At 57.3% G+C, this 27,743-nt stretch overlaps 1 protein-coding gene across 3 annotated transcripts; it reads right to left on the bottom strand.

Annotated features, from left to right (window-relative positions):
* Positions 1-662: 662 nt before the first annotated feature.
* Positions 663-10,900, bottom strand: DPEP1 (dipeptidase 1). Of its 3 annotated transcripts, none has more exons than XM_036275204.1 (11): positions 10,707-10,900; positions 7,327-7,499; positions 3,180-3,312; positions 2,792-2,924; positions 2,489-2,639; positions 2,299-2,368; positions 1,770-1,946; positions 1,605-1,689; positions 1,452-1,527; positions 1,090-1,225; positions 663-1,016 (listed from the first exon to the last, which is right to left on the bottom strand). In XM_036275204.1, the coding sequence occupies exons 1-11, from the start codon at positions 10,749-10,751 to the stop codon at positions 852-854; spliced, it is 1,344 nt and encodes a 447-aa protein (XP_036131097.1). In that variant the 5' UTR covers positions 10,752-10,900; the 3' UTR covers positions 663-851. The 3 variants fall into 3 exon arrangements, with proteins under 3 accessions (XP_036131097.1, XP_036131098.1, XP_036131099.1); XM_036275205.1 differs by having other exon boundaries at positions 7,327-7,475; XM_036275206.1 differs by lacking the exon at positions 10,707-10,900 and adding an exon at positions 7,607-7,716.
* Between the last annotated feature and the right edge of the window lie 16,843 nt (positions 10,901-27,743).

The raw sequence follows: 27,743 nt of genomic DNA, 5'->3' as shown, positions 1-27,743 counted from the left end.
GGTGTATGCATACAGGTTGCAGGTGTGCATGAGTGCGTGTGGGCATAACGGAGGGTCTGGGTGTGCAGGTGGGTGTTTACATACAGGTGTGAGTGCAGGTGGGTGTGTGCATACAGGTGTGCATGAGCAGGTGGGTGTGCATACAGGTGTGAGTGAGTGTGGGCATAACGGAGGGTCTGGGTGTGCAGGTGGGTGTTTACATACAGGTGTGAGTGCAGGTGGGTGTGTGCATACAGGTGTGCATGAGCAGGTGGGTGTGCATACAGGTGTGCATGAGCAGGTGGGTGTGCATACAGGTGTGTGAGTGGGCATAACTAGGAGGGTGTGGGTGTGCAGGTGGGTGTTTACATACAGGTGTGAGTGCAGGTGGGTGTGTGCATACAGGTGTGCATGAGCAGGTGGGTGTGCATACAGGTGTGCATGAGCAGGTGGGTGTGCAGGTGTGTGCATGTGTACAAGTGCAGGGGTGGTACTGGAGCCTGGACTGTTCTCAAAGACCCTCTGCAATGTCTGTGCAAAGCCCTCCTCAGCCCTGAGCCCTTCTGGCCCTGGCCCTCCGCGACTCAGCACCCTGGGCCTGGGTGTCCAGCCAGGGCCACGCCACACAGTTGCCCTGGGATGCGTCGCAGAGCCCTCCAGGACGACACAACCGCTGGGCTCAAAGGGGTTGGTGCCTTTATTGAGAGTCCACTGTGGGCCTGTCCTGAGCTCCCCACAGCGTGTTCCCAGGTGCTTGCTCAGGACAGGCCAGTCCTTGCACATGGGGAGCAGTGTCCCTGGGGTCTGGGCTGCTCCCGTGGCCACAGTCTCCCCTGAGCTTCAGGAGCCCAAGGGGTTTGGTCCCCAGAGTGTCATAGAAGACACAGGCTGAGGAGAAGGGGGGCAAGGGAGGCCACCAGGACCCCCGACTGGTGGAGGCGGGGGGCCTCTGAGTAGCCATAATTGGTCCTGCAGGAACCGTCCAGCTTGTCCAGGGGGATGGGCTCCTCCTCAGGGTCCAGGGCGTGGTTGCTGGCCTGAGGAGAGACAAGGCTGGGCTGCCTGCCTGCCTGCCTGGGAGGAACCGATGGGCGGAGAAGCCCTCCTTACCTGCTCCACCGCCTCAAAGACCCTCAGCAGGTTGTTAGCCAGGGCACCCCTGACCTCCGCCTCCGTCCACTGCCTCCTGAGTAGCTCGGCGATCAGGTCTGGGTACTTGGACACGTCCTCAAGCCCCGAGGGGACCCTGAGAGGAGGGCAGAGAGGACCACGCTGTGCAGCCAGGGGAAGGGGCCTGGGGACCTGTCCACTCCCCATCCTGAGGCACTGTGTCCAGTGGGGTGGCCCTCCGAGCGAGGCATGCTGGGAAGGTCCTCGGGACACACTTCCCACTCCCCCCGCCAGCCCCTCAGACAGGTTCCCGGGGGGTCACGACCCCCAGCTCACACACGGAACACAGGCTCAGACCCTACCTCGAAACACCATCGAAGTCCCCACCGAAGCCCACGGCTCCAGCCCCCGCCACCTTCTTGATGTGGTCCAAGTGGTCTGTGGGGGAGGCAGCAGGTGTGGGTCCCGGGGGAGGCCCTCCCCACTCAGCGGCTCTGCTGCTCGCACCCACCTACCTGCTACTTGAGACAGGGTGGCCTCCCTTTTGCAGGCGACGTAGTCGTTGTAGAAGTTCACCATCACCAGGCTGCCGGTCTGCTTCTGCTCAGGACAGAGAGGAGCTGCAGGTTGGGGCAGCCCTGGAGCGGGGACCCCCCCCCCCGCCTGGGGCAGGGCCTCACCACCATGCGGAGCACGTCGTCGGGCACGTTCCGCCGGTGCGCACACAGCTTGTAGGCCGAGGAGTGGCTGAAGATGACGGGCGCCCTGGACTGATTCAGCGCGGCCTTCATGGTGGCCACGGACACGTGGGACAAGTCGATGAGGACGCCCAGCCGATTCAGCTCCCTCACCACACTCTGTGGGGACACAGGGCTCGGGAGGAGAGCCTGCCCCCATCCCGGGGGTGATGGCCGGTGCCCTGTGCACACTTGTGTTGGCACAGCCTTCCGGAACTCACCACCGCCCCCTGAGAAGTCCGGGCAGGGGGAGGGCATCCGGACAGGCACCCCTCGCTGGCCAGGTGTTCAACCCTTCCGTGGCTAGAAGATTGGGGCCACTCTAATGGCCCGTGGCCTCCAGCTGAATGAGACAGCCCCGGGATGACCCTGCCGGCTCCGTTTTGCAAGTGAGACTGAGGTCCCAGGAGACGAGACACCGGGTCCTGGGTCACGTCCCTGAGGATGACTGGGCCTTGCCCCAGCCACTTACCTTCCCAAAGGGCGACAGGCCTTGGCTCTGGGCCTCCTCCTCCCCCGTGTCCACCAGCCAGTTGTCGGCCCTGGGAGGGAGGAGAGTGGACGTCCCCACCCACCCCCGTGGAGTGCTCTCGGGAAGAGGGGACAGTGCCTCAGCCCACCTGCAGCCTCTCCCAGGCCCGGACCTCCCTGGGGTCCCTTACCAGGGCGTGTTACAGCTGTGCGTGAGGGTCAGGTACCGCATTCCCAAGTGGTAGAGTGCCCGCAGGACGCCCAGGCTGCTGTCGATGGAGTGGCCGCCCTCCACGCCGACCAGACTGGCCACCTTCCCCTCCTGGAAGGCCTGTCTGATGCCTGTGAGGAGAGCCGGCGGGGCCGTGGGCACCGAGGCAGCAGGCACCCTGGGCGCCCAGGGGGCACAGACCCCAGAGGCTGCGCCCGCCGCACTGGCACCAGCTGCTCAGGAAGAGGTGGTGCCAGCCGGAGGACGGGCTGGCTGAACCCACCTTGGCTACTGGTGACGCACTTGAAGGTCTCGGGGTACATCTGGCACATGCGCTGGATGACGTCAATCTGCTCCAGTGTCCTCCTCACGGTGTCTTTGTTCTGGGTCTCACAGGTTGTGTATGCAGACCAGAACTGGGGGCCAAGGGGCAGGGGCTGGGAACCGAGGCTCCAGGCCCCTCTGCCCACGTCCTGTGAATGTCTGCACCCCCCCCCCCCCGTGGAAGCATCCCCACAGCCTGGGTGGCTATCACCCTCCGAAGGTCTGTGGCCCCAAGGAGATCTGGGCGGGGCTTTGCCACCACCAGGGAGCGCTGCACCTTAGCCAGGACCCAAGGGAGGAGGGGACAGATCCCAACAGAGGTGAGCACAGGGCTAGCTGGGCCGTACCTGGCCCCCCACAAAACCAGCCCTCAGCTTGGGGATGTTGGTGTGTGTGGGGGCCAAGCTGGTCAGGTTGGCCTTCTGATTTCGAAGCTGGTTGTTGAACATGGTCAGCAGTTTCCAGGGCAGGTCGTTGTGCCTGGAGGGGCAGGAGGAGGAGGGATGGGAGGTCGCGGTGGCCACTTGACCCTGAGGCTCCGTGCTTCCTCCAGGGCCTCTGTCTCCCCTCTCCAATTCCTACTTCTCACACGCTCAGGACTAAGGCGGGCACAGGGGTCACAGGTTGCCCATTATCCGAATACACCTGAGCCAGGTCACCTGAGCTGAGAGCCCTGCATGGTTGGTCTTCCCTCCAAGGGCCTTTCCTAGGTGTCCTGTGCACAGCCCCTAGGAGCTGGTAGAATGCAGAGTCTCAGGCCCAGCCAGACTGACCAGTCGGATCCTGGCTTTACCCGTCATTGTGAGCAAGTGCACATACACACATGTACACACGTGCGCACACATGTGCACACGTACATACGACACACATGCACACATGCCTACGTGCACACGCACCCACATGTGTGCACACAAGCACACACAAGCGCGCACACGTGCACACACACACAAGTCCTTGCGCGCGCGCACACACGCACACGAGGGGTCCTCTGGATTCCTTGTTTTGTTTGGTTTGGTTAATCCTTACCTGAGGATATTTTTCATTGAATTTTGGAGTAGAAGGGAGGGAGGGAGACAGAGAGAGAAACACCAGTGTGAGAGAGACACATTGATTGGCTGCCCCCCCACATGACCCCAACCTGACCAGGGCTTGAACCTGCAACCCAGGCACATGCCCTTGACTGGAATCCAGCCTGCGACTCTTCATTCCACAGGCTGATGCTCGAACCGCTGAGCCAAACCAGCCGGGGCCCCTGTGGATTTCTAACGTGGCGACGGGGCTATGAGGACCGTCTGGGCCGGAGGGCGCTTTGTCCTGGGGACCCCGGCGCCTTTGGGGGCCACTGCGAGGCCCCTGCATACCACCCCTTCTCTGCAAGCTCCATCTCAGACCTTGGAAGCTGCCCCTGCTCTCTGAGGGGGGCAAGAGGTTCTGTGAATTGTGAGATTTCATGGACGTGACAGGGACTGGGCTGGGGGTCAGGACCCTTTTGCTGTCTGAGTGGTGGACAGTGGGCAGAGTCACTATCTCACTGCAGGGGTGGGGGTGTCTCAGCTCTGGGTGCTGTCCCGGGGGCAGGGCTGAACAGGGCCTCTGGAGGGGACATCACTCCTCACCCTGAGGACCCCCAGCCCCACCCCCCAGTGCCACCCGGAGGGAGGGGCGCTTTGTCTTCCCTCTCTCCCCTCAACCTCTCCACCCTTTGCTGGGACCCAAAGTGGGGAAAAGAGGGTGCCTCCACCCGTGATCAACCTGCTGTTCCGCCGTCCACCTTCCTTACCTCAGGGACTGGGCATTGTCCCTGGGGGGGAGAGACCCACTCAAGGGGGAAGGTGAGGCTTCTGAGTGCTGGACAGTGCTGAACAACAGACACACTTGGGCGGCTGTTGTGGGAGACACTACCGGTTGCCATGCCCCTCCTTTCCTTGAAGACAGACCCCGCCCCCCATTTTCAGCAGGGTACACCCTCATTTGGAGTCATTGCTTTCCACCCCTGACAGCTGGGCGTGGCCATGTAACTAAATCACACCTTCTTAAAGCTGGCCTTGACGGACGCTCACCCTTTGCCCTTTTATTACTGCTGGATGGCAGGCACATATGATGGCCGGAGCTGGTGCAGCCACTTTAAACCATGAGGTAATGTAGGGAATGGTGGCCACACCAAGTTCTTGGCACTGTGAGCAATGTGCCTGGACTCCCTTTGAACTTCTCTGTTGTTGAAGCTACTTAGTTAGGTCTCTTACCTGCAAGAACAGCTAATACTAACAGATCCACTGTTACTGGTTTTTATTCTGTCAGCCTAGTCCTAGCTTCTCAGGTCTTTGGACTGTCCGATAGCCTGGGAACTGGCGCCAGGCAAACTGTTCAGCCATTACCTCGCTTACCCAACCTAGACTCCCACCCTGTTTCAGGAACTGTTTGCCCCGAACTCATAGATCAACTCCTGTCCCATTCTCCTGTCCTAGTCCAGGAACTGTTCGCTCCGGGACAATAGACTCACATTCCAGGGGCCCCCATGCGTAGCCCCTCAGGACCTAACCCTAACAACAAGTTCCTGCTGCCATAGGCGCAGATATAAAAATCACAAACCCCAGCATCGGGCGCGGCTTCTCGGACTCGACCCCCGGAGTCTGTGAACCCGCCCGGAGTGTACCCAATAAAGCCCGATTTCTGCTTATTCGGCTGTTTGGCTCTTCGGTTTCTTCCCACCTCCCACCGGCGGCACCTGGCTACCTTACATGGACAACCCCAGCTCCCCGAGTATTCCGATTGTCTAGCCTCTTTGAGCCGTCGTACTCCACAGTGGGCCTCTGCACAGCTCCCAACACCTGAGCTCAGACCCCCTCTCTGTGCCCAGCTGCCCCGAGTCCCCTGGAATGAAGGAGCTGCTCCCCTGCCTCCCTTCTGCTAGACTGCAGGGTTCCAGGGTGGGGCGAGTGTGTGTGGACACCCTCGGACAGGACCATTAGGCAGAGAGAGCAGGGGATGCACGGTCCCCGGAGATGGAGCGGGGGCTGGGGGGGAAGCGAGGCCGGCACCTGACATCCTTCCGCCGCCCTCTGTTTTCTCTTACCTTACAGAGTTGGTTTTTATTTTTATCCTCACCTGAGGACATTTTTCCATTTTTTTGTTCAGATAGAGTGGGAGGAAGAGAGAGAGAGAGAGAGAAGCATCGATGTGAAAGGGACACATCGAGTGGCCGCCACCCACAGGACCCAACCAGGGCCGGGGACAAACTGCAACCGAGGTACATGCCCTTAGTGGGAACCGAACCCGGGTCTCTCGGGACCGCAGGCCGACGCTCTAACCGCTGAGCCAAACCGGCCAGGGCCCTTACAGACTTTTTTGTCCAACGAAATCCCGAGGCATCTGCCAAATAGTGACGACTGCACATTGCTGAGCACTGACTGTGCACAGCACGCGGGGGACCCTGCTCACACTGCCAGTCCCCGCCCCCATGCCCGTGGGTGCAGACGCCCCCTGCACGGGGACCCCGTCCCTACTTTCAGCCCGGGAGTCGAACACGGCGGCACAGGCAGGGGCGGGTGCTGGGTGTCAAGGGCCAGGAAAGGCCTGCCACTCTGGTGGCTGCACACAGCCCCGGGGAGCTGAGGGTGTGGATGCAGGATGAGCAGGGACAGCAGGAGGCAGGGGGTGCACTGGGCGGACTCAGGACCAGCTGCTGCCACAGGAGGGGCTGAGCGGGGAGGACAGGAGCTGGGACGTATGTCTCCAAGGCTCCCTCTGGCCACGGTGCTGAGACCAGACCTTGGGTGAAAGAAGCGGAGGAGAGTCTGGCTCACGAGGAGCCCAGCCCAGAGCAGGGCTGGGAGGTGGAAGGGACAGGGCTGCCATTTGGCTGTGGCCTCAGAGGAGGGACAGGGGCTCGGCTGCCGGTGTGCACACAGCAGGGGCTCGGCTGGGTTGGACTGTGGGGGCCCTCCGGGCATTGCAGTGAGGTCAAGCAGACCCACGCGTGCTGGGACACCCCAGGTGCATGCAGGACAGGGAGGGCCACGAGGAAAGGGTCTCAGGGAACAAGGTCACTCCTGGGGACTGCGGTGGACACCACTCGACCTGCAGCTTCTGGTGAGGAAGCTGAAGCCCCGAGAGCGAAAGGTGCTCCCTGAGGCCGTGTGGCCAGAGGAGGCACAACCTGGCCAGGCTCCCCGCGGCCCCTAGCCCCAGCACCCACTCTGAGCAGGGACCTGGCCCCCAAGGTACAGTGGGGGTCAGGTTGTGGGGTGCCCCAGGGACCTCGCCACTTTTCTCCTTCTGCTCTGTTCCCTACAGGTCCTCGTCTGCTGAGGACTTTGGGGTCCTCTGAGACCCCACAAAGAACCAAGGCCAACAAAGGGCATGACCCAGGTTACAGCTGGAGAAATGGCGTCCTGGCAGGGACAGGGCGGTGCCTGCCTCCGGTCAGGGACACATAGCCTGACTCCTGGCTCCCCAGGCCCAGTCCCCAGCCCCACCCCAGGAATGGCCACTTACCCATCAATGACAGGTGTATCCTGCATAATTTTCTTCGCCCTGTCCTGGAACTGATCGGCGGTGCAGATGGCCACCAGGGACCAGAGCCACCAGCTGGTCCACATGACGGTCCCCAGCGCCTGCTCCTGCTGCTGCTCCTGCCTGGCTACCTGTGCACAGAGAACGCGCCGCGGCTGGAAGGCAGCAGAGGCCTTTGGTCAGGTACTTGTTGCCAGGAGCCGCTCAGTTTATCAGCAATCAGCACATTCTCTGGGAGGGTGGGTAGACAGATGGCCCCAACCTGTGGCTGGGCGTTGCTGCCTGGACCAGGCTGAGAGGTAGTCAGAGGCTGCTGACCCCTGGGAGGGGCCAGAGTCCAGACAGAAGGATGCAGCTCAGAGGTGACAAGCTCAGGGCTGTGCTGCTATGACCCCCTCCATCAGACCGCGGCCTGTCAGAGGTCTGCAAACTAGAACTGAAAGAAAGTCGTTTGGACTTTGTTCCCACCACACCCACCAGTACCGGGGTCTGTACCCCAACTCCTGGCCAGAAGCCTCTGGGCTCACAGGGACCTGCACCCCCGCTGCAGGCTCCAGCCGAGCAGGTTGGACTTTGGGGCTTGGGTCAGAAATCTTCCGGAGGCTACAGTGTCCAGGGCCCGAGGGACCCACAGCCAGGTCGCAGGAGGACCGCTGACACGGTTTGGCTCAACCCATCTCCCTGCAGCTCAGGTGGTACAGGGCTGGGTGGGGATGACAGAGGCGCTAGTCTCGGGCACAACTGTCAGACAGGGGGCACCAGAAACCTCCGTCTTCGTGATGAGTAGTATTTTTTTAAAAAATTGTTTTCTATAAATGAGGAACATCTGTAATACATTTAACAAGATTAAAAAAAAAATAATAGCCCTGGCTGGTTTGGCTCAGCGGTTAGAGCGTCTGCCTGCGGTCCCGAGAGACCCGGGTTCGGTTCCCGCTAAGGGCACGTACCTCGGTTGCAGTTTGTCCCCAGCCCTGGTTGGTCGTGCAGGTGGCAGCCACTCGATGTGTCCCTTTCACATCGATGTTTCCCTCTCTCTCTCTCTCTCTCTTCCTCTCTCTCCTTCCCACTCTGTCTGTACAAAAAATGGAAAAATGTCCTCGGATGAGGATAAAAAAAATAAAAAATAATAAAAATAAATTAAAAAAAATAATTTTTTTCTGTATTGTTTTTAGACAGGAGGGGAGAAGGAGAGATAGAAACATCAATGAGAGAGAACATCAACTGGCCGCCTCCTGCACGCCCCCCTCTGGGGATCGGGCCCACAACCTGGGCAGGTGCCCTGACCGGGAATCGAACCGGCGACCTCCCGGTGCAGGGTCAATGCTCAGGCACTGAGCCACCCCGGCCGGGCTGAATGAGTAGCATTTTAACGCAATAATTTAAAAAACAAGAAACTTGTGCAAATATAACCCACGATGAACAAAACGTACAACTTTTGAGTAAAGAAAGAGCCGGTTTTCTGACTTCTCCCTCCTGCCCTGGTCTCTTGGGGACAGTCTCATTCTGGCTCCTAACTCCTAACTCCAGGTGTTTCTTGCAAGTTGGTGACAGGGTGGCATTTCTAGGAGGGACGCTGTGGGTGTGACCATCGTCCTTAAGTGCAGCCTGGAGAGGACCCGGGCGCCTTGGCCACACCATGGGCCCCCGCCCCCAACACCCTGTTCAAACTGCTCAGGAATCCCGACCGCAGCCGAGCTCATGGCGGCGGAGTCTCTGAGCAGGCCCATCTTGCATATTTTTCCCATTTGACCTGTGCTGGGGTGGCCAGGTGAGAGCTGAGTGGGCCCCGAGTCCGACTGCTGCAGGAGCAGGTCAGTCCACGCCTCTGTCTGTCAGGTGGAGGCCACCACGGTCCCAGAGTCGATCGCCTTGTCTGCGAAGCTCTAGCTGTAATGCATGGTTCCAGGTGATCTCTGCACCTGGCTTCTCTCCTCTTCCGTTCTTGTGCTTGTTTGGCTGGAGCTGGTGCTCAGGTCCTCCCCTGGCCGTGGGCATGTGGGGAGGAGTGTCCGCACCTCGGGCGCCTGCGGTCGGGGCTGCGCTCAGACACACTGCCGGGAGGTGCACCTGTTCTGGTGTGGGGCCAGCGTCCGCAGGGCCTCATCTTCCTGTCCTCAGGGCTCTGACCTCCGCAAGCGCCGAGCTCCAGGCTGTTGTTCATGAGGCCGGAGCATCACGGGGCCCACAGCCGAGTCTCTGCCCTTGTCGAGAGAAGCGGCGGGTCCCGGTCCTCTCGGCGTCCTGCTCTGGCCCGGAGGACGGCCCTCTCACACTGGCCCTCCCGTGTCCTGTCTTTCCCTCCCGGTTCAGGCTGCATCTGCTTTTGTTCTGTTCCCCGCAAATCACTTGGCATCTCCTTTGGGGAATTCCAGAGCTAACGTCTCGAGTGGTTTGCCGCTGTCTCGGTGGTCGATGCTTTTCCAGGGCACCGGTTCTGGTCACCGAGACAACGCTGCCTGCCCAGAAGCTCTGTCTTCGGCCGACTGCACTCACTGTACTTGTGAGTTTGTGCAGACCCAGGGCTGTGTTTGCGGCTGTCTCCTCCTCCAAGTCAGCGTGCGGGAAGGCAGCCACCACGGGGGAGCCGGCGCCGTGCACCTGGGCTGTCCTGACGCCGGGCTCTGTGCAGAATGAGGAGCGGCCGGCCTCTGACGGGCCCGGTGCCAGGCTGGACTCAGGCACGAGCCCACCTCCCAGGTCACCTGCCTGCTGAGGCTCAGGAAGAGCGGGCCTGGCCCCCCTGCGTGCTTGCCTTAGGTGCCACCTGTCCCTTCCTCCAGAGGCGGCGGCCCGCACGCAGTCTGTCTGCCACCTGGATCTGTCCCCTGGAGCACCCCCCTGTCTTATCACTCACAGCTCGGCCCAGCCAGACCTGAGCTTTCGCTGGCCCCAGCCTGCCGGACCCCGAGGACGGCAGCTCACAGGCAGCTGGCTTCTCCAGTCCTCCAGGTGGCCCTGCCTGACCCCACTCTGCCCGCGGTGGCCATACGTCCTGGCTGGCTTCCCTGCAACCCCTGGTTTGTACAGCAGCGCGTCCTCCCTTAGGGACACCCCGAGAGGAGGGTGGCCCCCGCCTTATGTCATGCCCCCCCACCCCGAAGCCACCCTCTTCCCCACACCCCCACCCAACCTGGCAGTAGTGATCCCTGCTCCATCCTGCCCTCCATCCATTGCCACAGAACCCCAGAACTCCATCCTGGGGGCCCCCCTTCCCCCGCCCACGAAGCACTCACCTGTCTGTCCCCCCATCCCCTACCCCGTTCAAACTCAGAGGCCTCCCTGGGGGCCCCCACCCAGGTGGCTGCAGAGGTGGGGGATCCAGCGCCCAGGCCCGCAGCCCCCTCGGGAGCCCCTAGACTCACCAGACGCGCCGGGAGCAGGGAGGTGCCGCTCTGCTCCCCCGTCATGAGCTTGGGTGTTGCTGCTCTTTTTCTGAGTTTCGGCCCTCCCCTGAGTTTTCAGCCAGTTTCACTTGCACAGAAAAGCCACCTCTTAGAAGGAAAATTTCCCCCAGGGGCCTGCGCAACACCACCAGAGCAGGACAGGGGCTTAATGTCTTGCACATGTCAGCTGGTTCTCATTTCTGTAGACGCAAATGCGGCCTCTGTCAGCTCGGCCCTTGGGGCTCAGGCTCCTCTGACCCACAGCTGGGCCTCGGGCCGGGACAGGCAGGGCCGGAGGGACCTGCTGGTGAAAGAGCCGGAGTCCCCGGGCAGTAATGTGGGGCTGTCTCAGCAGGAGGGCCGACTTGGGAGAGAGGAAGGGGGAGCGTGATGCTGGGCTCCTGGAGGGTCCCCAGGTCCCGGGCCCTTGCTGCTGAGGGTTCAGGGGTTGCAGCTGCCGCCCTCACTCCTTGGGACCCTCTTCCTGGCCCCAGAGCGGGTCTGCCCTGCCTGACCCGGGGGCCAGGGGCTCTGGTTTCCCTCATGGGTTGGGGGGTGATCTCCCCACATTTCCAGCTACTGAGGATCAAAAGCAGCCACGGTTGGTTGGTCTGCAGAACCACAGGGACTTTAAAATCAAGGGACAGTGCCCTGGCCGGTTTGGCTCAGCGGTTAGAGCGTCGGCCTGCGGTCCGGAGAGACCCGGGTTCGGTTCCCGCTAAGGGCATGTACCTCGGTTGCAGTTTGTCCCCGGCCCTGGTTGGTTGTGCGGGTGGCAGCCACTCGATGTGTCCCTTTCACATCGATGTTTCTCTCTCTCTCTGTTCCTCTCTCTCCCTCCCACTCTATCTGAACAAAGAATGGAAAAATGTCCTCGGGTGAGGATGATTAAAAAAAATAATAATAAAATAAAATCAAGGGACAGTGAGTCAGACCCGGGCCAGCGGGGGCAGCTTCACCAAGTGGCTCCAGAGTTCTGAGGTTGGGGTGGGGCACACCCTGGTGGGCTGTCCCGTCCTGACCCAGTGTCCCAGCAGCTGGGTGGGGTCACTGTGAGGACGCACAGCCCCAACCCTTCCCCGCCTCTGCCAGTCACTGTTTCTTTCTTTATTGATTTTAGAGAGAGGAAGGGAGAGGGAGACAGAGAAACATCGATAAGAGAGAACATCGATGGGCCACCTCCTGCACGCCCCACACTGGGGATCAGGCCCACAACCTGGGCATGTGCCCTGACCGGGAATCGAACTGGAGCCTCTTGGTGCAGGGTCGACGCTCAACCACTGAGACATGCCGGCTGGACCCAGTCACTATTTCTAAATGGGGGACAGTCCCAGTCAGGGTGCTGCCACAGGGGTTCAAATGAAAGACTTGGGAGGAAGGGAACAGAGTGATGATCTGGGGGCCAGGCTCCCCTCACTCAGAGCTCAGGGTGCCCTGGAGAGAGAAGGGCCTCGGAAGGAGGGGCATTGGAGCAGAGGGTGTCAGGGCTGCGAGGGCTCCTGACCCCCCCTCCCCCGCCCGGGCAGGGCTGGCCATGCACAGGACACGGAGGGCGAGGGCCCAGGAGAGGGGGGCTGAGCGGGCCTACTCCTGGGGAGGACAGGGCGGGCTGCATGTGCTCTGGGTCCCAGACGGGGGCCTGGACTGCGGGGTGCTGAGCCTGCCCCAGCCCTGACGTCATGGCTCCTCTGGTGGGAGCCTCCTTGAGCGATGGGCAGGAGGTCCAGGTGTCGGGGACAGAGATTTCTACTTTTAATTTATTACTTTTTGTACTGTTCCACATTTTTAGCCTGTGCATTAACATGGAAAAATCTAAGTAGCTGAAAGAGAAGAGGCTGGTGAGGGCTGAGCAGGCCACCCCCATCCTGCACACAGTTGACGGGTTCCCACCAATCCTGGGCCCCCTGAACCCTCCGTTCAGGGGCTGCTTGGCGGGTTCTGGTGCCCTCCCCCCACCCCACCCCACCCCCGCCTTGGGGTCAGGATTCTGATGGGACCAGCGACAGAAAGCATGTGTGGGGACACAGGCAGGCTACGGGGGGGGCCTCGCCTGTGGCACCTCAGCCTCCTGCGTTCCCATCTGTGGCCCTGGGGGAACAGAAGTCCCGGGGTGAGTGTGGGGACAGGTCAGAGGCCACTGGCTGGAGGGCGGGGTCGGGCCCCTCGGACAGACATCCAGAGGAAGTGAGGGGTCAAGAACTCACACCTTGCCCTGGCCGGTTTGGCTCAGCAGTTAGAGTGTCGGCCTGCGGTCCAGAGAGACCCGGGTTTGGTTCCCGCTAAGGGCACGTACCTCGGTTAGCTTGTCCCCGGCCCTGGTTGGTCGTGTGGGTGGCAGCCACTCAATGTGTCCCTTTCACGTCGATGTTTCTCTCTCTCTCTCTTTCTCTCTCTCCCTCCCGCTCTATCTGAACAAAAAATGAAAAAATGTCCTCGGGTGAGGATTAAAAAAAAACTCAGGCCTCGCAGCGGGGGCCTCCCCATTCTTTCTGGGGCCGGGAGACCCTGAGCCACCCAAACTGTCACCCACATGTTCGGGCGCAGAGCCAGCTGGGGCCTGAGAGGGGCCACCGGACTCCACTGGGGACGGCTCTGGCTCCCGGCTCCTGTCTGTGGTGTGTTTGTGAGACAGGCTGATGGGCCAGTGGGCACGGCCGTCTCCCCCAGCCTCCTCTTCCCGCGGCCCTTGGGTCACCTGTCAGCGTGAGGAGTTCTCACTGTTCTGTTATGGCCTCCCGGGGGCTCTGCCTCACTGAGGTTCACTGCCCCAGACCAGGCCTGCAGCCCCCAACACTGCCCAGCGGGCTCTGCCGACCCTCGGTGGCTCTGGTGGGCCCTGGGCTCCCCCGCGGCTGCCTGTGGCCACCTGTCCGCTCCTGGGACAGGAGCGTGAGGGACGCCAGGCGTCTACAGTGTGCGGGTCGGACTTGGTGCCTTCGAGACCTGCAGGTACAGCCAGAGTGCCCTCCGCGTCCTGTCTGGGACGCAGGCCCCGCGGTCGCGGCGGGCAATCCGGAGGCCCTGGCGGAGGTGTCCCTCTGAGCGGGGCTGCGCTGGCGGCAGGTGAGTGGCCGGGTCAGGGCAGGCTTCCGCGGAGGCGTCAGTGGGTGGAGGGGATTGTTTGCTCGATGCTTTTCCTTTGTTCTCAGGAGGCTGCTCTCGGATTCAACGTTTGGGACCTGAGCACTGAGGGACGGACACACCTGGGCTCACTCTCCCTTTGAAGGTGAAGGTTGTGAATAGGCAGTGTGGCCACGGTGTCCCCGCTGGGGACATCAGGGTATTTCTAGGCCCAGAGGGGCTGATCCAGGTAGAGCACGTTGGTGGCAGAGACAGACCAGGCCAGCTCCCTGCCTGCTGGGCTCGGGCTCAGCCCGTGTGGTCTGTCACAGCGGGGGGCCCTGTCGCCCGCCTTTCCTGCCCCACGGCCTCAAGGGAGAGCAGCTGGGCCTGGTCCCCATAAACCCATAAACCGGGAGACAGGGGCGGCCGCCTGCCAGCCGGGCTCATTTCAAAGACAAACACTGGTGGAGTTGAAGTGTGGCCGGATTACAGTCAGGAGGAACGAACACAGGTGGCACAGCTCCAGGGTTTGCTCAGAGGTGACCCGACGGGGACCAGGGACGAGAGCGGGGCCTGAGGGTCAGGAGGCAGAGAGTTTCACCAGGGGGAAGTGTGCCCCAAAACGCTTTCGTTGCAAAAGGCAGGGGAACGAGGAGTGAAAGGGAACTTTGAACTGCTGTTCAAGGTCCCAGATTCCTCCTGTCCCGAGCCCAGGCCGGTGCTGGACGTCAGCGGTTCTCGCTGTCCGCGGCCGAGACGCAGGACAGCACCTCCCCCCAGGAACCTGGAAAGTTATCATTTCGGTCTAGTTTATTTCTTTATTTTTTTAATATGATTTTATTGATTTCTTTAGAGAGAGATGGAAGGAGAGAGATCGAAACATCCATGTGAGAAACATCTATCAGCTGCCTCCTGCACGCCCCCCACTGGGGATTGAGCCTGTGTGTCCTGACCGGGAATCCAGCTGGGACCTCTCAGCCCACGGACGACGCGCAGTCCACTGAGCCACACCAGCCAGGCTGGTCTAGTTTATTTTCATTTTTATTTTTTTTTCCTTTATTGATGTTAGAGAGAGAGAGAAAGAGAGGGAGAGAGAGATAGAGACACTGATGAGAGAGAACATCGACTGACCGCCTCCTGCATGCCGCCCACTGGGGATCGAGCCTACAACCCGGGCAGGTGCCCTGACGGGGAATCAAACCAGCAACCTCTTGGTGCAGGGTCGACGCTCAACCCCTGAGCCACGCCCGCCGGACTGGTCTAGTCCCCTAGGAAGCCCAGAGAGAAAGAAGAATGACATGTTTCCTGTCTTAGATGTTCTCTGACCTAAGGGCCCAGACCAGTGGCCACTTGGGTCAATAAGCAGTTTCCCCAAGTTGCTGGAGAGCTGAGCCCCGAAATGCACGCTGCGGACGGTCCACGTCTGCGCCGCGTGCGATTCAAGTGTGTTATTAAACGTCCCCACACTGAGATGGGCCAGGCAGTGCAATGTGATCCCACTTACAGGTGGACTCTAATGAAGGAAGTGGAAGCGGATGCAGAGCAGACGGACAGCTGTCAGGGGAGGGGCTTGGGGGCGGGTGAAGGGGATGAAGGGATCAGCAGAACAAACACCTCCCAGCAGCGGCCTGGTGATCACCAGGAGGAGGGGGTGGGGGAGGAGGAGACACAATACTGTCTGCAGATGACCACTTTATATTATGAGGTCTTATGCTTGAAAGCTGTATAATTTGATGAACCAATGTCACCTCAATACATTCAACACAAATTGTAAAAAGCTATCACAGTGCCCGGCCGGTGTGGCTCAGTGGTTGAGCACCAACCCTGCACCAAGAGGTCGCCGGTTCGATTCCCGGTCAGGGCACATGCCCAGGTTGTGGGCCCGATCCCCAGTGGGGGGGCATGCAGGAGGCGGCCAGTCGGTGTTCTCGCTCATCGATGTCTCTCTCTCCCTTTCACTTCCTCTAAAATCAATAAAGGAAAAAATAAATACAAAAATACAAATAAAAATAAAAAATAAAAATAAAAAGCCATCCCATTGGAAAGGGGAGACTGGATCCCTGTGAGCCCATCCGGGTGTGCTAACCGGCCCTGACCAGCCAGCCCTGCCCTCTTGCAGGAATGCCTGTCCTCAGGTGTGTCTGGGACTGCGGCCACGCCTAGGCAGTCCTCACGCCAGGTCTGGGGCTATCCCAGGGGTGCTCTGTTTGCTCAGGTCTCTGCAGCCAAGCTCAATGCCCCAGGGCCTGGCTGGGATCAGGGAGAGACGTCTGGTCAGTACCGGGAGCCTTGGGGACAGGAGCAACAGGGTATGCCCCTGGCCAGGTTAACAGGTCCTCCTCCACTTACCTCCGGAGGCCCCGACCTCCCTACCCCGGTGGCCAACAGCAGGAGCTAGTGGACGAGCTCCGTCCCAGTCACCTGCACACCCGGGAGGTCCCTGTAGGCCAAGTGCTCCGGACACAGGTGTTCTTTTTTTGTTAATCCTCACCTGAGGACATTTTCCCCCACTGATTTGTACATAGAGTGGAAGGGAAGAAAGGAGAGAGAGAGAGGGGAAACATTGATTCAAAAGAGACACATTGATTGGCTGCCTCCCCTATGATCCCAACAGGGGCTGGGGGTCAAACCTGCAACCCAGGTACATGCCCTTACCTGGAATCAAACCTGTGACCCTTCAGCCTGTGGTCCATTGCTCTAACCACTGAGCAAACAGGCCAGGGCGCCACAGGCATTCTTTAGGTGACACACCCCAAGTCAGGTAAGGGACTGTGGCTTGGCGGGGTGCCCACTGCCATTCACCCACCTGGGCCCATTCCCTCCCCGACACTGGGGGGTGGACCCTGAGGCCCTTCACAGAGCTGCCCACAAGCTTCCTCCTGTGCCTTGTACCGGCAGGGCCTTTAGGACAGGACTCTGTCATCCAGCGGGTGTGGCTCAGTGGTTAAGCGTCGACCCTGCACCACGAGGCCACCGTTTCAATTCCCGGTCAGGGCACACGCCCCGGTTTCAGGCTCGATCCCCAGGGGAGGGGATTCAGGAGGCTGCTAGCTGATCGACGTGTTTCTCTCACAAATGTTTCTATTTCTTTCTCCTTCTTTCTTCATCTCTTTAAAAAATCAATAAAAAAATATATTAAAGATAAAAAAAAAGAAAAGGCAGGACTACTTCTGTGATGGGTGACTTCAGGCACCCTGTCTTTGGGGTTCTCCTGAGCTCGCAACAGTCTCCTTGGCAATAAATGCGCTGCTGTCTGGGCCTCACCGCAGCTGCAAAAGCCCACCCTGTGCCCACCCACAGCCTCCGCCCCCCAGCCAGGCCCGGTGTGTCTGTTCACCCATCAGCGTCCCTGGACTTCCGTGGGAATGTGGTGTTGACCTAAAAAAAAAAAAGCCAAAGTGGCAGGCAACCTGTGTTTATTTCAGATAAAAAAAGAATAGCTACTCGAAGTCCTGATTCAGGCAAAAACCAAATTGTGTTCTGTTTAGGGGTGCGGGTTCCAGGAGCCAGCCTGGAGAGCAGAGTCCCCGAGTTCGGGCGGGGGGAACGAAGACGAAGATGCGGCTATGGGTTCAGGAGGACTGTCCTCAGTGGGATCAGCCTCGATATGCTTTATTACTGCCTTTTATATCTTCCAGCCAAAGCTTAGTGATAAAGAAAATAGGATCTTCTTGATAGAATGCCCAGGGCTACAGCAATGCTGTATAGAATTAGTTTGCCTTGCGGACAACAGGAGCACCCAGTCTGTTATCTCTGGCATTTCAAGGTACGCTGGGTCACACTGAGCCCCGAGCTGCACAAACACAGTGCAAGCCTGAGTCCTCGAGATTGTGGGGGAGGTCGAGTCTCTGACTCAAGACCTCCAGGCTCCGTGGACTCTGTCAGACGCGTAGCCGGCTCCCAACATCTCCCCCTTCTTTACTTTTTAAATTCAGTCTGTGGATCCCTGTTTGCAGCTCAAAGATGTTCTGCATTCCTGCCCGGACGCAGACTGGGAACAGACATAAGACCATTACCACAGTGATAGCAAGCGCTACCCCCGAATATAAGTCTAGATTCGCTACCAGCTTCCATGCACTTTGTATGCGACCTCGCTTTGTATGCCTTCTATAAAACCCCCTGGAGTTTCCGCTCGTTGATAATCGATGTACCCCGGGGATTAGCCCTTGACCAGTCTTCCTGTCCCTTCAGCAGGGTGCTCCAATCCATAGCGGCATTGCCTCCGTCCTGGGTAAGTTTTAAATACATGTGTAGCATTTCCACAGGGGGAAGGTCAGGGGGCGTTATCACTCCTCCGAGCTTCTTTTCCCCGGAAGGAACGCCAGTCGTGTAAACACTCCGTTCCTTCTGTCGAAATGTTCCCAAAGTTTCTCCGGCAGCGTTAAGAAATCCATGAGTCATCCTATGATCCTTATCCACTTTCACACACCCAGTAGTCTCTGTTTCAGAAAAACACATTGGCGGCCAAAGAGATTTTCCTGTATAATTAATCCTCCAACCCACTGGGGCGTGAGATGGTTTGCAGATGGGAGGCCTAGAATTTCCGTGTTTGATCAGAAGCTGGGACGGTGGATCATCCCATTCCACAGTCTGAAGCGAAGGAGGACCAGACACATAAAGCCCAATAAGTCTGTTCAGCACCAAGTCTCACTGCCTGGTTGGAGAGTAGAGCCGGTCTCATTCGGAACATAGAGGACCGGTCAGTAGAGCCATGATCCTTCAATTCCTCTGTCAATCTCTTGATCTGACCCCGTCGGAATGGCAGCCTCCCGTGTCCTGTTGACCCCAAGGACCAGTGCGAGGGTAGGTTGCGGAGCATCAGGTGGCGCGTCTTGGTTAAATCGACCGGTTCCATCCTGTCGGACGAGTCGCTCTGGGACCCACCATGGATTGGGTTGATTCCTAGGAAAAACACAAACATAACCTCGCCCCCAGATTAGTACTGGGTCTGGTCCTTGCCACTCGTTTGTTAGGGGATCTTTTCAGCGGACTTCCCAGAGGGAGAACACCAACACCTTTCAGCGGCAGACTGTCCTGATGCGTCCAAATTTAAAAATTTAAGAGTATGGAGAGCTAGGTTTAAGATATTATTCTTAACTTTTTTTTTTTTTTTTTTAATCCTCACCTGAGGACATTTTTCCATTTTTTGTTCAGGTAGAGTGGGAGGGGGAGAGAGGAAGAGAGAGAGAAACATTGATGTGAAAGAGACACATCGAGTGGTCGCCACCCGCACGACCAACCAGGGCCGGGGACAAACTGCAACCGAGGTACGTGCCCTTAGCGGGAACCGACGCTCTAACCGCTGAGCCAAACCGGCCAGGGCTTATTCTTAACTTTTTGACTTTTTAAATTTGAGTCTTAAGGGACTGATGGGCTCTTTCGATAACGCCTTGCCCTTGGGGATTGTAGGGAATTCCTGTGGTGTGGGAAATTCCGAATGTCTGGCAACATTGCACAAAACTTTTACTGGTATAAGCAGGGCGTTGTCTGTTTTTTTCGTGGCTGGAAGACCTGGGACAGCAAACAAGTCGGTTTGTGACCAGTGACTTGTGTAACGTTTTCTCCTGTCCCAGCAGTAGCAGCTAAACACCCTGAGTAAGTATCAATAGTGACATGCACATAAGATTGCCTTCCCAATGCAGGGACGTGGGTGACATCCATTGCCGTCGTTTTCCTGGGAGCAGCCCACGGGGGTTTATACCATATGCGGTACTGGGGGCAAATGCTCAGGACATGCGGGGCAGGCTTTAGCTATCTGACGAGCAGCTTCACGGGTAACGTTAAATTGCCTTCTTAACCCTGCTGAGTTTGGACGATGAACAGCATGGGGACCCTTAGCTTGATCAGTTGCAGAGGCAACAAAATGTGTCCCCCGTGTAAGGCATCTGCTTGCGCCTTCCCTGCTGCTAAGGGGACAGGGAGGCTGCAATGTGCTTGAACGTGATCAATAAAACAAAGACGTCGCCGTTGTTGAATTAATTGTTGTAAATTTAAAAACACGGTAATAACTGTAGAAGGGTCACTTTCCAGTAAGAGAAGCTGTTTCTAAACCTCTCATTAGGGAAACAATGTATTTTGAATCTGTATACAGATTAAAGGGCTGCGATACTTTTTAACTATTGCTTCTAGCTCCAGCTCCGCTCGTTGGGCTGAGCTAGGTGAGGTCTGCAAAACACAACCTGGCCCATTAACGACATAACTAGCGATCCCAGTGGTAGAGCCGTCAGTGAACGCCAGCGCAGCATCCACAACAGGCTGCATTTGGATAATTTTTGGAAATATAATTGGCTTTTGGATGAATAACTGTAGGAATTTATTAGCTGGAGAATGACAATTCATTTGTCCTGCAAAACCAGTTAATACCAGTTGCCAGCTCTCCTGGTTGTGCCACAAGCATTGTTGCTGCTGCCTGGTGCAAGGTGCAGTAATGGGCGGAGGCTCTGTGCCAATAATTCAATGGCTCTTTTTCTTCCTGGCGTGAGGAGCTGAGCAATGGAACTAGCATAGGGGGGATCACCTGTTTTCGAGGGGAGGAGAGACGAATCCATTCTATACGACCTTGTTGCCAAACAGTCCTGCAGGCAGGAATCCGGTGGGGAGAATAGGGAAGAGCCAAGGAGATTGGTCGTCTATTCTCTGAACAGTCTGGGTAGCCTTGGCATCTTCTACTACTTTTTTTTTTTATCCTCACCCGAGGACATTTTTCCATTTTTTTGTTCAGATAGAGCGGGAGGGAGAGAGAGGAAGAGAGAGAGAGAGGGGAACATCGATGTGAAGGGACACATCGAGTGGCTGCCACCCGCACGACCAACCAGGGCCGGGGACAAACTGCACCAAGGTACGTGCCCGTAGCGGGAACCGAACCCGGGTGTCTCAGGACCGCAGGCCGACGCTCCAACCGCTGAGCCAAACCGGCCAGGGCATCTTCTACTACTTTTAATGCTGCCTTTCCTTCGTGAGTTAATTGACAAGGACTAGTTGGATGAGAGTCTCCTTTTAATATGTCAAAAAGGGGTTTTAATTCTCCTGTAGTAAAACCCAGGGAAGACCTTAAGCAATTTCTATCTCCCAGTAATTTTTGGAAATCGTTTGTAAGCGATCCGTTCTAAACTGAAACTTTTGTCCTTCACTTACTTTTCCTAGATAACTATAGGGGGGTGTTTGTTGCACCTGCAGGGAAGCGTAACTATCTCGCAACGGAACAGGATCTTCGTGTGCGAGCAAAGTGTCATCCATGTGATGAGTAACATAAGCTCCCGGAAAGGCGGTTTGCGTGCCAGCGATGCCGCAGCAGCACGGTTTTGACACAATGTCGGAGGCCGTACCCTGAGGCAGGACCTTCCAGTGGTGTCTTTGCACAGGTTCTTTAAAATCAGCTGAGGGGCCCTGGCCGGTCTGGCTCAGCGGTTAGAGCGTCGGCCTGCGCTCTGGAGAGGCCTGGGTTCGGTTCCCGCTAAGGGCACGTACCTCGGTTGCAGTTTGTCCCCGGCCCTGGTTGGGTCGTGTGGGTGGTGACCACTCGATGTGTCCCTTTCACGTCGATGTTTCTCTCTCTCTCTCCCTCCCACCCTATCTGAACAAAATATCCAAAAATGTCCTCTTTGAGGATCAATAAGTAAATAAATGAATAAAATAAAATAAAATAAAATAAAATTAGTTGAGGGGACACTGAAGGCAGATCGCCCTCGATCTTTGGGGAGTAATGGAACGGTGAAAAAACAATCCTTGAAGTCAGTGACAATAAGATGAGGTCCCTTAGGAATGGCTACAGAGAGAGGAGGCCTGGCTGCAAAGGTCCCATAAGCTGCAGGGTCTTATTTTTTTAAATTTATTTTTATTTTTTTATCCTCACCCGAGGATATTTTTCCATTTTTTGTACAGATAGAGTGGGAGGGAGAGAGAGGAAGGGAGAGAGAGAGAAACATCGACGTGAAGGGACACATCGAGTGGCTGCCACCCGCACGACCAACCAGGGCCGGGGACAAACTGCAACCGAAGTACGTGCCCTTAGCGGGAACTGAACCCGGGTCTCTCCGGACCACAGGCTGACGCTCTAACCACTGAGCCAAACTGGCCAGGGCATGCAGGGTCTTATTAACTGCTCGAAAATCTTGCAGCCATCTCCATTTTTCAGATTTTTTCTTAATTACAAAAACTGGAGTATTCCCGGGACGTTAGAGGATCTGTGTGTCCTTGCTCCAGCTGTTCCTGCACCAGCTGTTGGGAAGCTTGTATTTTTTATGAGGTCAAAGGTCCACCCGCACCGGATCATCTGTCAACCAGACTGTTGGGTCTGCAGTCAGGGAGGCAGGAGTAACAGTGACCCTTGCTGTAAACTGTGCTCATATCCTAAACCTCGTCCATCCTGATTACCTTTAGGCTGTGTAGGGACTTCCTTGCCTTGACCATACTTGCCCGGTCCCTCTCCAGGTAGATATTCTTGATCTAACATGTGTTTAACTACTTTCTTATTAGGACTATAAATTAATACTCTCATTTCTTTCTTTCTTTCTTTTTTTTTTTTTTGTAAGTTCATCATTTTATTAGCTTTATCTTTGCAACTATTTAAAAATTTCCAGAAAAAAAGTCCTTGCTCTCCAGAAGGTTGTAGCACAGAGCCAGACAATCCAACAAATAGGACACCATGTAGTTAAACAAAATAGACACACAGTTCTAGTGTTACCGGAGCGAATCAGTTCTCAGCAGTTGCCAACCAAGCAAGGACACACTCGGGGTGAAGGTGTCACTTCCCAAAGCCATGTGTGCCAAGAAAGAACTGAATTAATCTTTATTCAGGGGAATCATGCATAAACATTAAGGTGAGCTTCATCGTCGGAGGTATAGGTGGGGTATTAGAAAACACGGCTATACAGTCCGGCCGCTGTGGCTCAGTGGTTGAGCATCGACCCTGCACCAAGAGGTCACCGGTTCGATTCCCGTTCAGGGCACATGCCCAGGTTGTGGGCCTGATCCCCAGTGGGGGGCGTGCAGGAGGCGGCCAATCGAGGTTCTCGCTCATCGATGTTTCCATCTCTCTTTCCCTCTCTGTTCTCTCTCTGATCCAGTGTTTAGGGACCGCCCACGTTCCTTGGTTCATATCCCCCCTCCATTTCCAAAGCCAGCTCTGGCCAGGGGAGTCTTTCTCACACTCAATACTCCCATTGCTTGCGGAATATCTCTTCCCCACAGGGTTACTGGGAGGAACGGCAACGCATTCGGCTGAAACCGTCCGTCTCTCTGTCGTCATCTTGCCAGGGTAACATCTGCGAGCTTTTAAGGGAGAGTACGTCCTGTTCCCCACAGGGTGGTCATAGGGAGGTTACTGGCCATGAGTCAGGCCAATGACCCTGACTTATGACGGACACATGGCCTCTGTGTCTGAGAGTCCTTTAAACTTTTCCCACTGATAGTGAATGTTCCTTCTGGTTGTTGAGAACCCCTGGCTTGCAGCCAGTAAGCTACATCTGTGGAGCCGACTCCATGAGACCCTCTGTTTTGAGAGGATAGAGTTTGTCCGGTAACTTTAAGAGGAACTAACACTAGTTGTGCAATTTTCATCCCTGCTGCAATAGTTATAATGTCTCTCGGAGCTGCGCACGTGACTTTGATTTCTCCTGTATAATCATTATCGAGGACTCCAGGTAACTGAAAGGGTTAATAATGTTTTAACAAAAGTTTACGCGTAAACGGCACGTAAACACCCAAGCAGTTTTCTAAAAAACCTGGAACTGCCCTGGCCGGTTTAGCTCAGCGGTTAGAGCATCAGCCTGCGGTCCAGAGAGACATGGGTTCGGTTCCCGCTAAGGGCATGGACCTCGGTTGCAGTTTGTCCCCGGCCCTGGTTGGGTTGTGCGGGTGGCAGCCACTCGATGTGTCCCTTTCACGTCGATGTTTCTCTCTCTCTCTCTCCCTCCTGCTCTATCTGAACAAAAAATGGAAAGGTGTCCTCGGGTGAGGATAAAAAACAAAACAAAACGAAAAAACCTGGACTGACACCCAGAGGAACCATAAAGATAAGGGGTTAATGATGGCCTTGGGAAACTTGGAGGGACCATAAAAAAGGAGATTAATAATGGCCCTGACCTCTGCCGGAGCAGACTCCTGATCTCTGAGACAACTTGTATCAGCCCCGACACCAATTACACGGTGCCAAGAGAATGTGGGTTTTTTTTTTTTTTAATGTAGTTTTTTTTTAGTTTCTGTAGTTTGGGCCTATAAAACCCAGAGAACAAAGAGATTTCGATGCTGAGCTCGGAATTTGCGACTCAGGCCGCCTGCACCCAGGCGTGAGCAATAAGGCCGTTTGTCTCTGCAGAGGTCTTGCCTTGTGGCTGTGACCCGCTCCGGCTCGGACCTTCCAGTAACACCTGCAGCCCTCTCGTAGTGAGTCCACTTCTTCCTAATAACAGCCCTGCTGTCCCGGAGGCCAGAGGCCCATCCATTCCAGCAGGAATGGCTTGAGGTCCCCTTTCAGGTGTTAATGCAAAGTAGGAGGAGGCACTGATGTCCAGTCCTGCCCTCCCTGGGGTGGCTCGGTAGAGGTCCTGCACCCCTCGCCGGCCGGGTAGGCTCGCGCTGTGCACACCGACCTTGCCCCGACTGTTTGCGGAGGCCGAGGCTGCCCCTTTGGGGTTTTCCCTGCTGATTGAGAGGGTTCCCATCTTCGTCTGTTTCTGACCTACATTCATTAGCCCAGAGCTTTCTCTTTGGGCATTTTGGACATAAGCCTGGTGGGCGTTGATTAGCTACCTTGTGCCTGATTATTGACCCCCCCACCCTGCCAGGCGACATTCTCTGCTACAATAACCTTTCTTTTCACAGTTGCAACATTTTCCTTTTCCCTTTTTCTCTTTTTTGCTGCTGTTGTATTAGCCCTTGCAGTGTAGCTCCCTGCAAAGCAGCTGAAGGGTGAGACCCTGAATGTGGGAGGGGCCAATGTCTGCACCTAACCCGATATAATCCTCTACGTCTCCCTTTTGCTTCTAGGGTCGAACAGCTGAACAGCCCCTTGCCAGGCAGGATGTGCTCAAAGCCAGCTGAGTCCTTAGCATCTTGCCTGCTTCCTCATCTGCAACTGTTCGTCCTGTGGCCTGTGCTAGTCTCGCTACGAAACCAGCGTACGGTTCATCCGGCCCCCGTCTAATTTTTGGTAGCCCCTCTGTCTTTCCTGTGGTGGGTAGAGCCCCCCAGGCGTGTAGTGCTGCAGCATTAGCAGTCTGATAGCTTCTCCCGGGAATACGGCTGGAGCGTTATTAGTGATACAGGCTACTAACACCAGTAATAGCGCCTCCTAACATGTCGCAGCAGTGGGGATACTGTCAGGACTGACCGCGCGGGCAGCTGACAGGCCCGATCGTCGTGCTCAGCTTTCCAGGTCGAGTAATTCCCTCCGGTATGACAGGCTTTCGCTCATGTTCTCCAACCATTAGGGGTAAGTGCCTCTCCTGAGACCCTTCTAGAACCGCCAGCGTACACGGCGGGTCCACCCGGGGCTGCGGCCGTTTTCCGCTCTCTTAGTGTCGTCATAGACAGGAGAACGTGACCTCTGCTCGCGTTGCTGCGGCCCGAGAGCCCCGAGCCCACCAGCCCAGCAACAGGAGGGAGAAGAGGGGCAACCGACTAAACAGGAGTGAAAGGGGGTGGGACAAGGGGGTCATCTCGGCGCCCTTGTGCTCCGGGCAAGGGGAGCCAAGGCCCCTGAGGAGCAAACACTCAAGTTTCTAAAGTTTATTGAACGGGTCTGTTCTTGGTTTCCAGAGGAAGGGACAGTTCACTTGGAAACACGGGAAAAGGCAGGAGGAAAATGAAGAGAGTGGTATCCTGCCCCAGGCTCCGTGGACTCTGTCACGCATGTAACCGGCTCCCAGCAGCGGGTGAGGGTTTTTTCTGAGCCAGGAAGGGGAACAGTTTCATGAACAGAGGGAGGGAAATTTGCAGGCACAAATGAGACACATTTTCCATGAGCTGCACACGGAGTTCCTGATCTAAAGAATGTGTTTCGTTTTCGGCCTGGGAGTCAGGCGGCCTGCGGCCCCGTTAGCTCTGTGAGCCGCGGGTTAAGTACCAGCCTGCTCTGTACCGAGGGCGATTCAGCCCAGTTCAGACGCTCGGGTTTGTGTGTGGGCGGGTCCCCTAGGCGGCCTGCCCAGCAGGGTCTGAACAAGGCTCGGGTGTTACGTCCTCACAGTGGACATGTGTCGCTGCCTGTCGGTAGGAAGGGTGCTGATGGTGGGGTGTGTGCACAGGACGGGGCGTCGGTTACACCTGGCATCCTGGTGGGCATGGGGCCTTCGGGGACAGATCCCTGGCTTCCCCTGGGCCACTTTGGGAACAGATGGCATTGGACTTCCCTCGGCCACGGGAGAGTGTGTTTAAGGACTGGACTGTGCAGGCCCGTGGGGCCGACTTTCCTTCCTTGAGGCCAGCCTGAGGGTGTGGGGTCCGCTGTGGGGTACAGCAGCCCAGACCCTCTCCAGAGTGGCCGTGAAGAGCAGGGCCGTACCCCTCGGAGACATGGTGAGCCGGGCACTACCCAGCTGGTGGGAGTGACCTACTCGGCAGCCACGCAGGCCATGGCTGGGCGGGCTGAAGGCCCCCAGCCTGGTGCGTCGCCTTTCTTGGGGCAATGGGGTCACGGTGCCCAGGTGAGGGGGATGGGGTGAGCAGGGGGGTGGCAGAGAAATAGCATCGAGGTAGACGAAACACAGAGAACCCGCATGAAGCACCCGTCACAGCCACAGTGACTGAGATCCTGCAACAACGGGATCTGACCTAGAAAGTCCTTCCGGGGGCCGGGGCAGAGTCAGGGTGGGCGCACGTCCGGCTCTGACAAGCGTGTGGCACACAGTGCGGAACCCTCAGACCAGGACGGGGCAAGTGCGACCAGAGAGCAGGCAGAAAACCTCCGTTACCTTAAAGAGCGACACGAGAGCCAGGGAGGAGGGAAACAGGAAGAGGAAGCAGGTGAGGGGCAGCGCTGGGCAGTGCCCTCGTCCGCAGGTCACAGCTGAGAACCAGAGGCGACCCAAGATCGCAAGCTGATGCGGGAGGGGCTGGGCCCGGTGTGCAGGGCGGGTGGGGAGTGAGGCCTCCGCGCCTTCAGACGTAACTTATAGGTGCCAATGAACACAAGCCTCAGGAGTGCAACTGAGGAACACACACGCACACACACCCTCACACTCACATGCTCACACACGCACACGCTCATGCTCACATGCACACACGCATGCTCACGCTTACACACATGCATATGCTCACATGCACACACTCACGCACACACTCACGCACACCCTCACACCCTCACACTCACATGCTCACACATGCACAGCTCATGCTCACATGCACACACACTCACGCACATGCTCACACGCTCACATGCACACATGCACACACACCCTCACACTCACATGCTCACACACGCACACGCTCATGCTCACATGCACACACGCATGCTCACGCGTACACACATGCATATGCTCACATGCACACACTCACACACACACTCACATGCACACACACTCACGCACATGCTCACACGCTCACATGCACACACCAATCAGGATGAGCGCTGAGTCTCTCCACTCTCCAGAGCAGGGCAGAGGGTCTCTGCTGACGCTGCCCCCCACATGCCGCGTCTCTGCGAGTCTCACCGAGGGTCTCAGGGGCTCTTTGGTTTGAAAGCTGCCTGGCTCCAGTCAGCTCTCCTGCTGGTGGCTCCCAGTGATGCCCACCTGCCTGCCGCGACTGCGGCGCTGGGCGGTCCGTCAGGTGCTGCTGGGTCTGGACCAAGTCTGCGAGCAGCTCTCCAAAGGGACCAGTCAGGTCTGCCCCCTGGGTGCCAGCCTCTGCTGGGGACTCTCCTGTGTCAGTGTTTCCTGGTCCCAGGAGGGGACAGTGGAAGCCACGAAGCCACAGGCTGGGCCAGGCTCACTGCCCCGTTGGGCCCTCAGAGGC

Source organism: Molossus molossus, unplaced genomic scaffold, assembly GCF_014108415.1.
Source record: "Molossus molossus isolate mMolMol1 unplaced genomic scaffold, mMolMol1.p scaffold_m16_p_21, whole genome shotgun sequence".
NCBI lineage: Eukaryota > Metazoa > Chordata > Mammalia > Chiroptera > Molossidae > Molossus > Molossus molossus.
The sequence above is the reverse complement of the archived record's forward strand: the minus strand, read 5'-3'. Positions and strand labels throughout refer to the sequence as shown.

Bases quoted from the DNA above. Each gene is read 5' to 3' on its own strand.
- DPEP1 (XM_036275204.1), bottom strand. From the start codon at position 10,751: ATGACGGGGGAGCAGAGCGGCACCTCCCTGCTCCCGGCGCGTCTG. The intron at 7,500-10,706 runs GTGAGTCTAGGG...GCTGCCTTCCAG, and splicing joins CCCTGCTCCCGGCGCGTCTG to CCGCGGCGCGTTCTCTGTGC. The intron at 1,947-2,298 runs GTAAGTGGCTGG...GTGTCCCCACAG, and splicing joins GCCTGTCGCCCTTTGGGAAG to AGTGTGGTGAGGGAGCTGAA.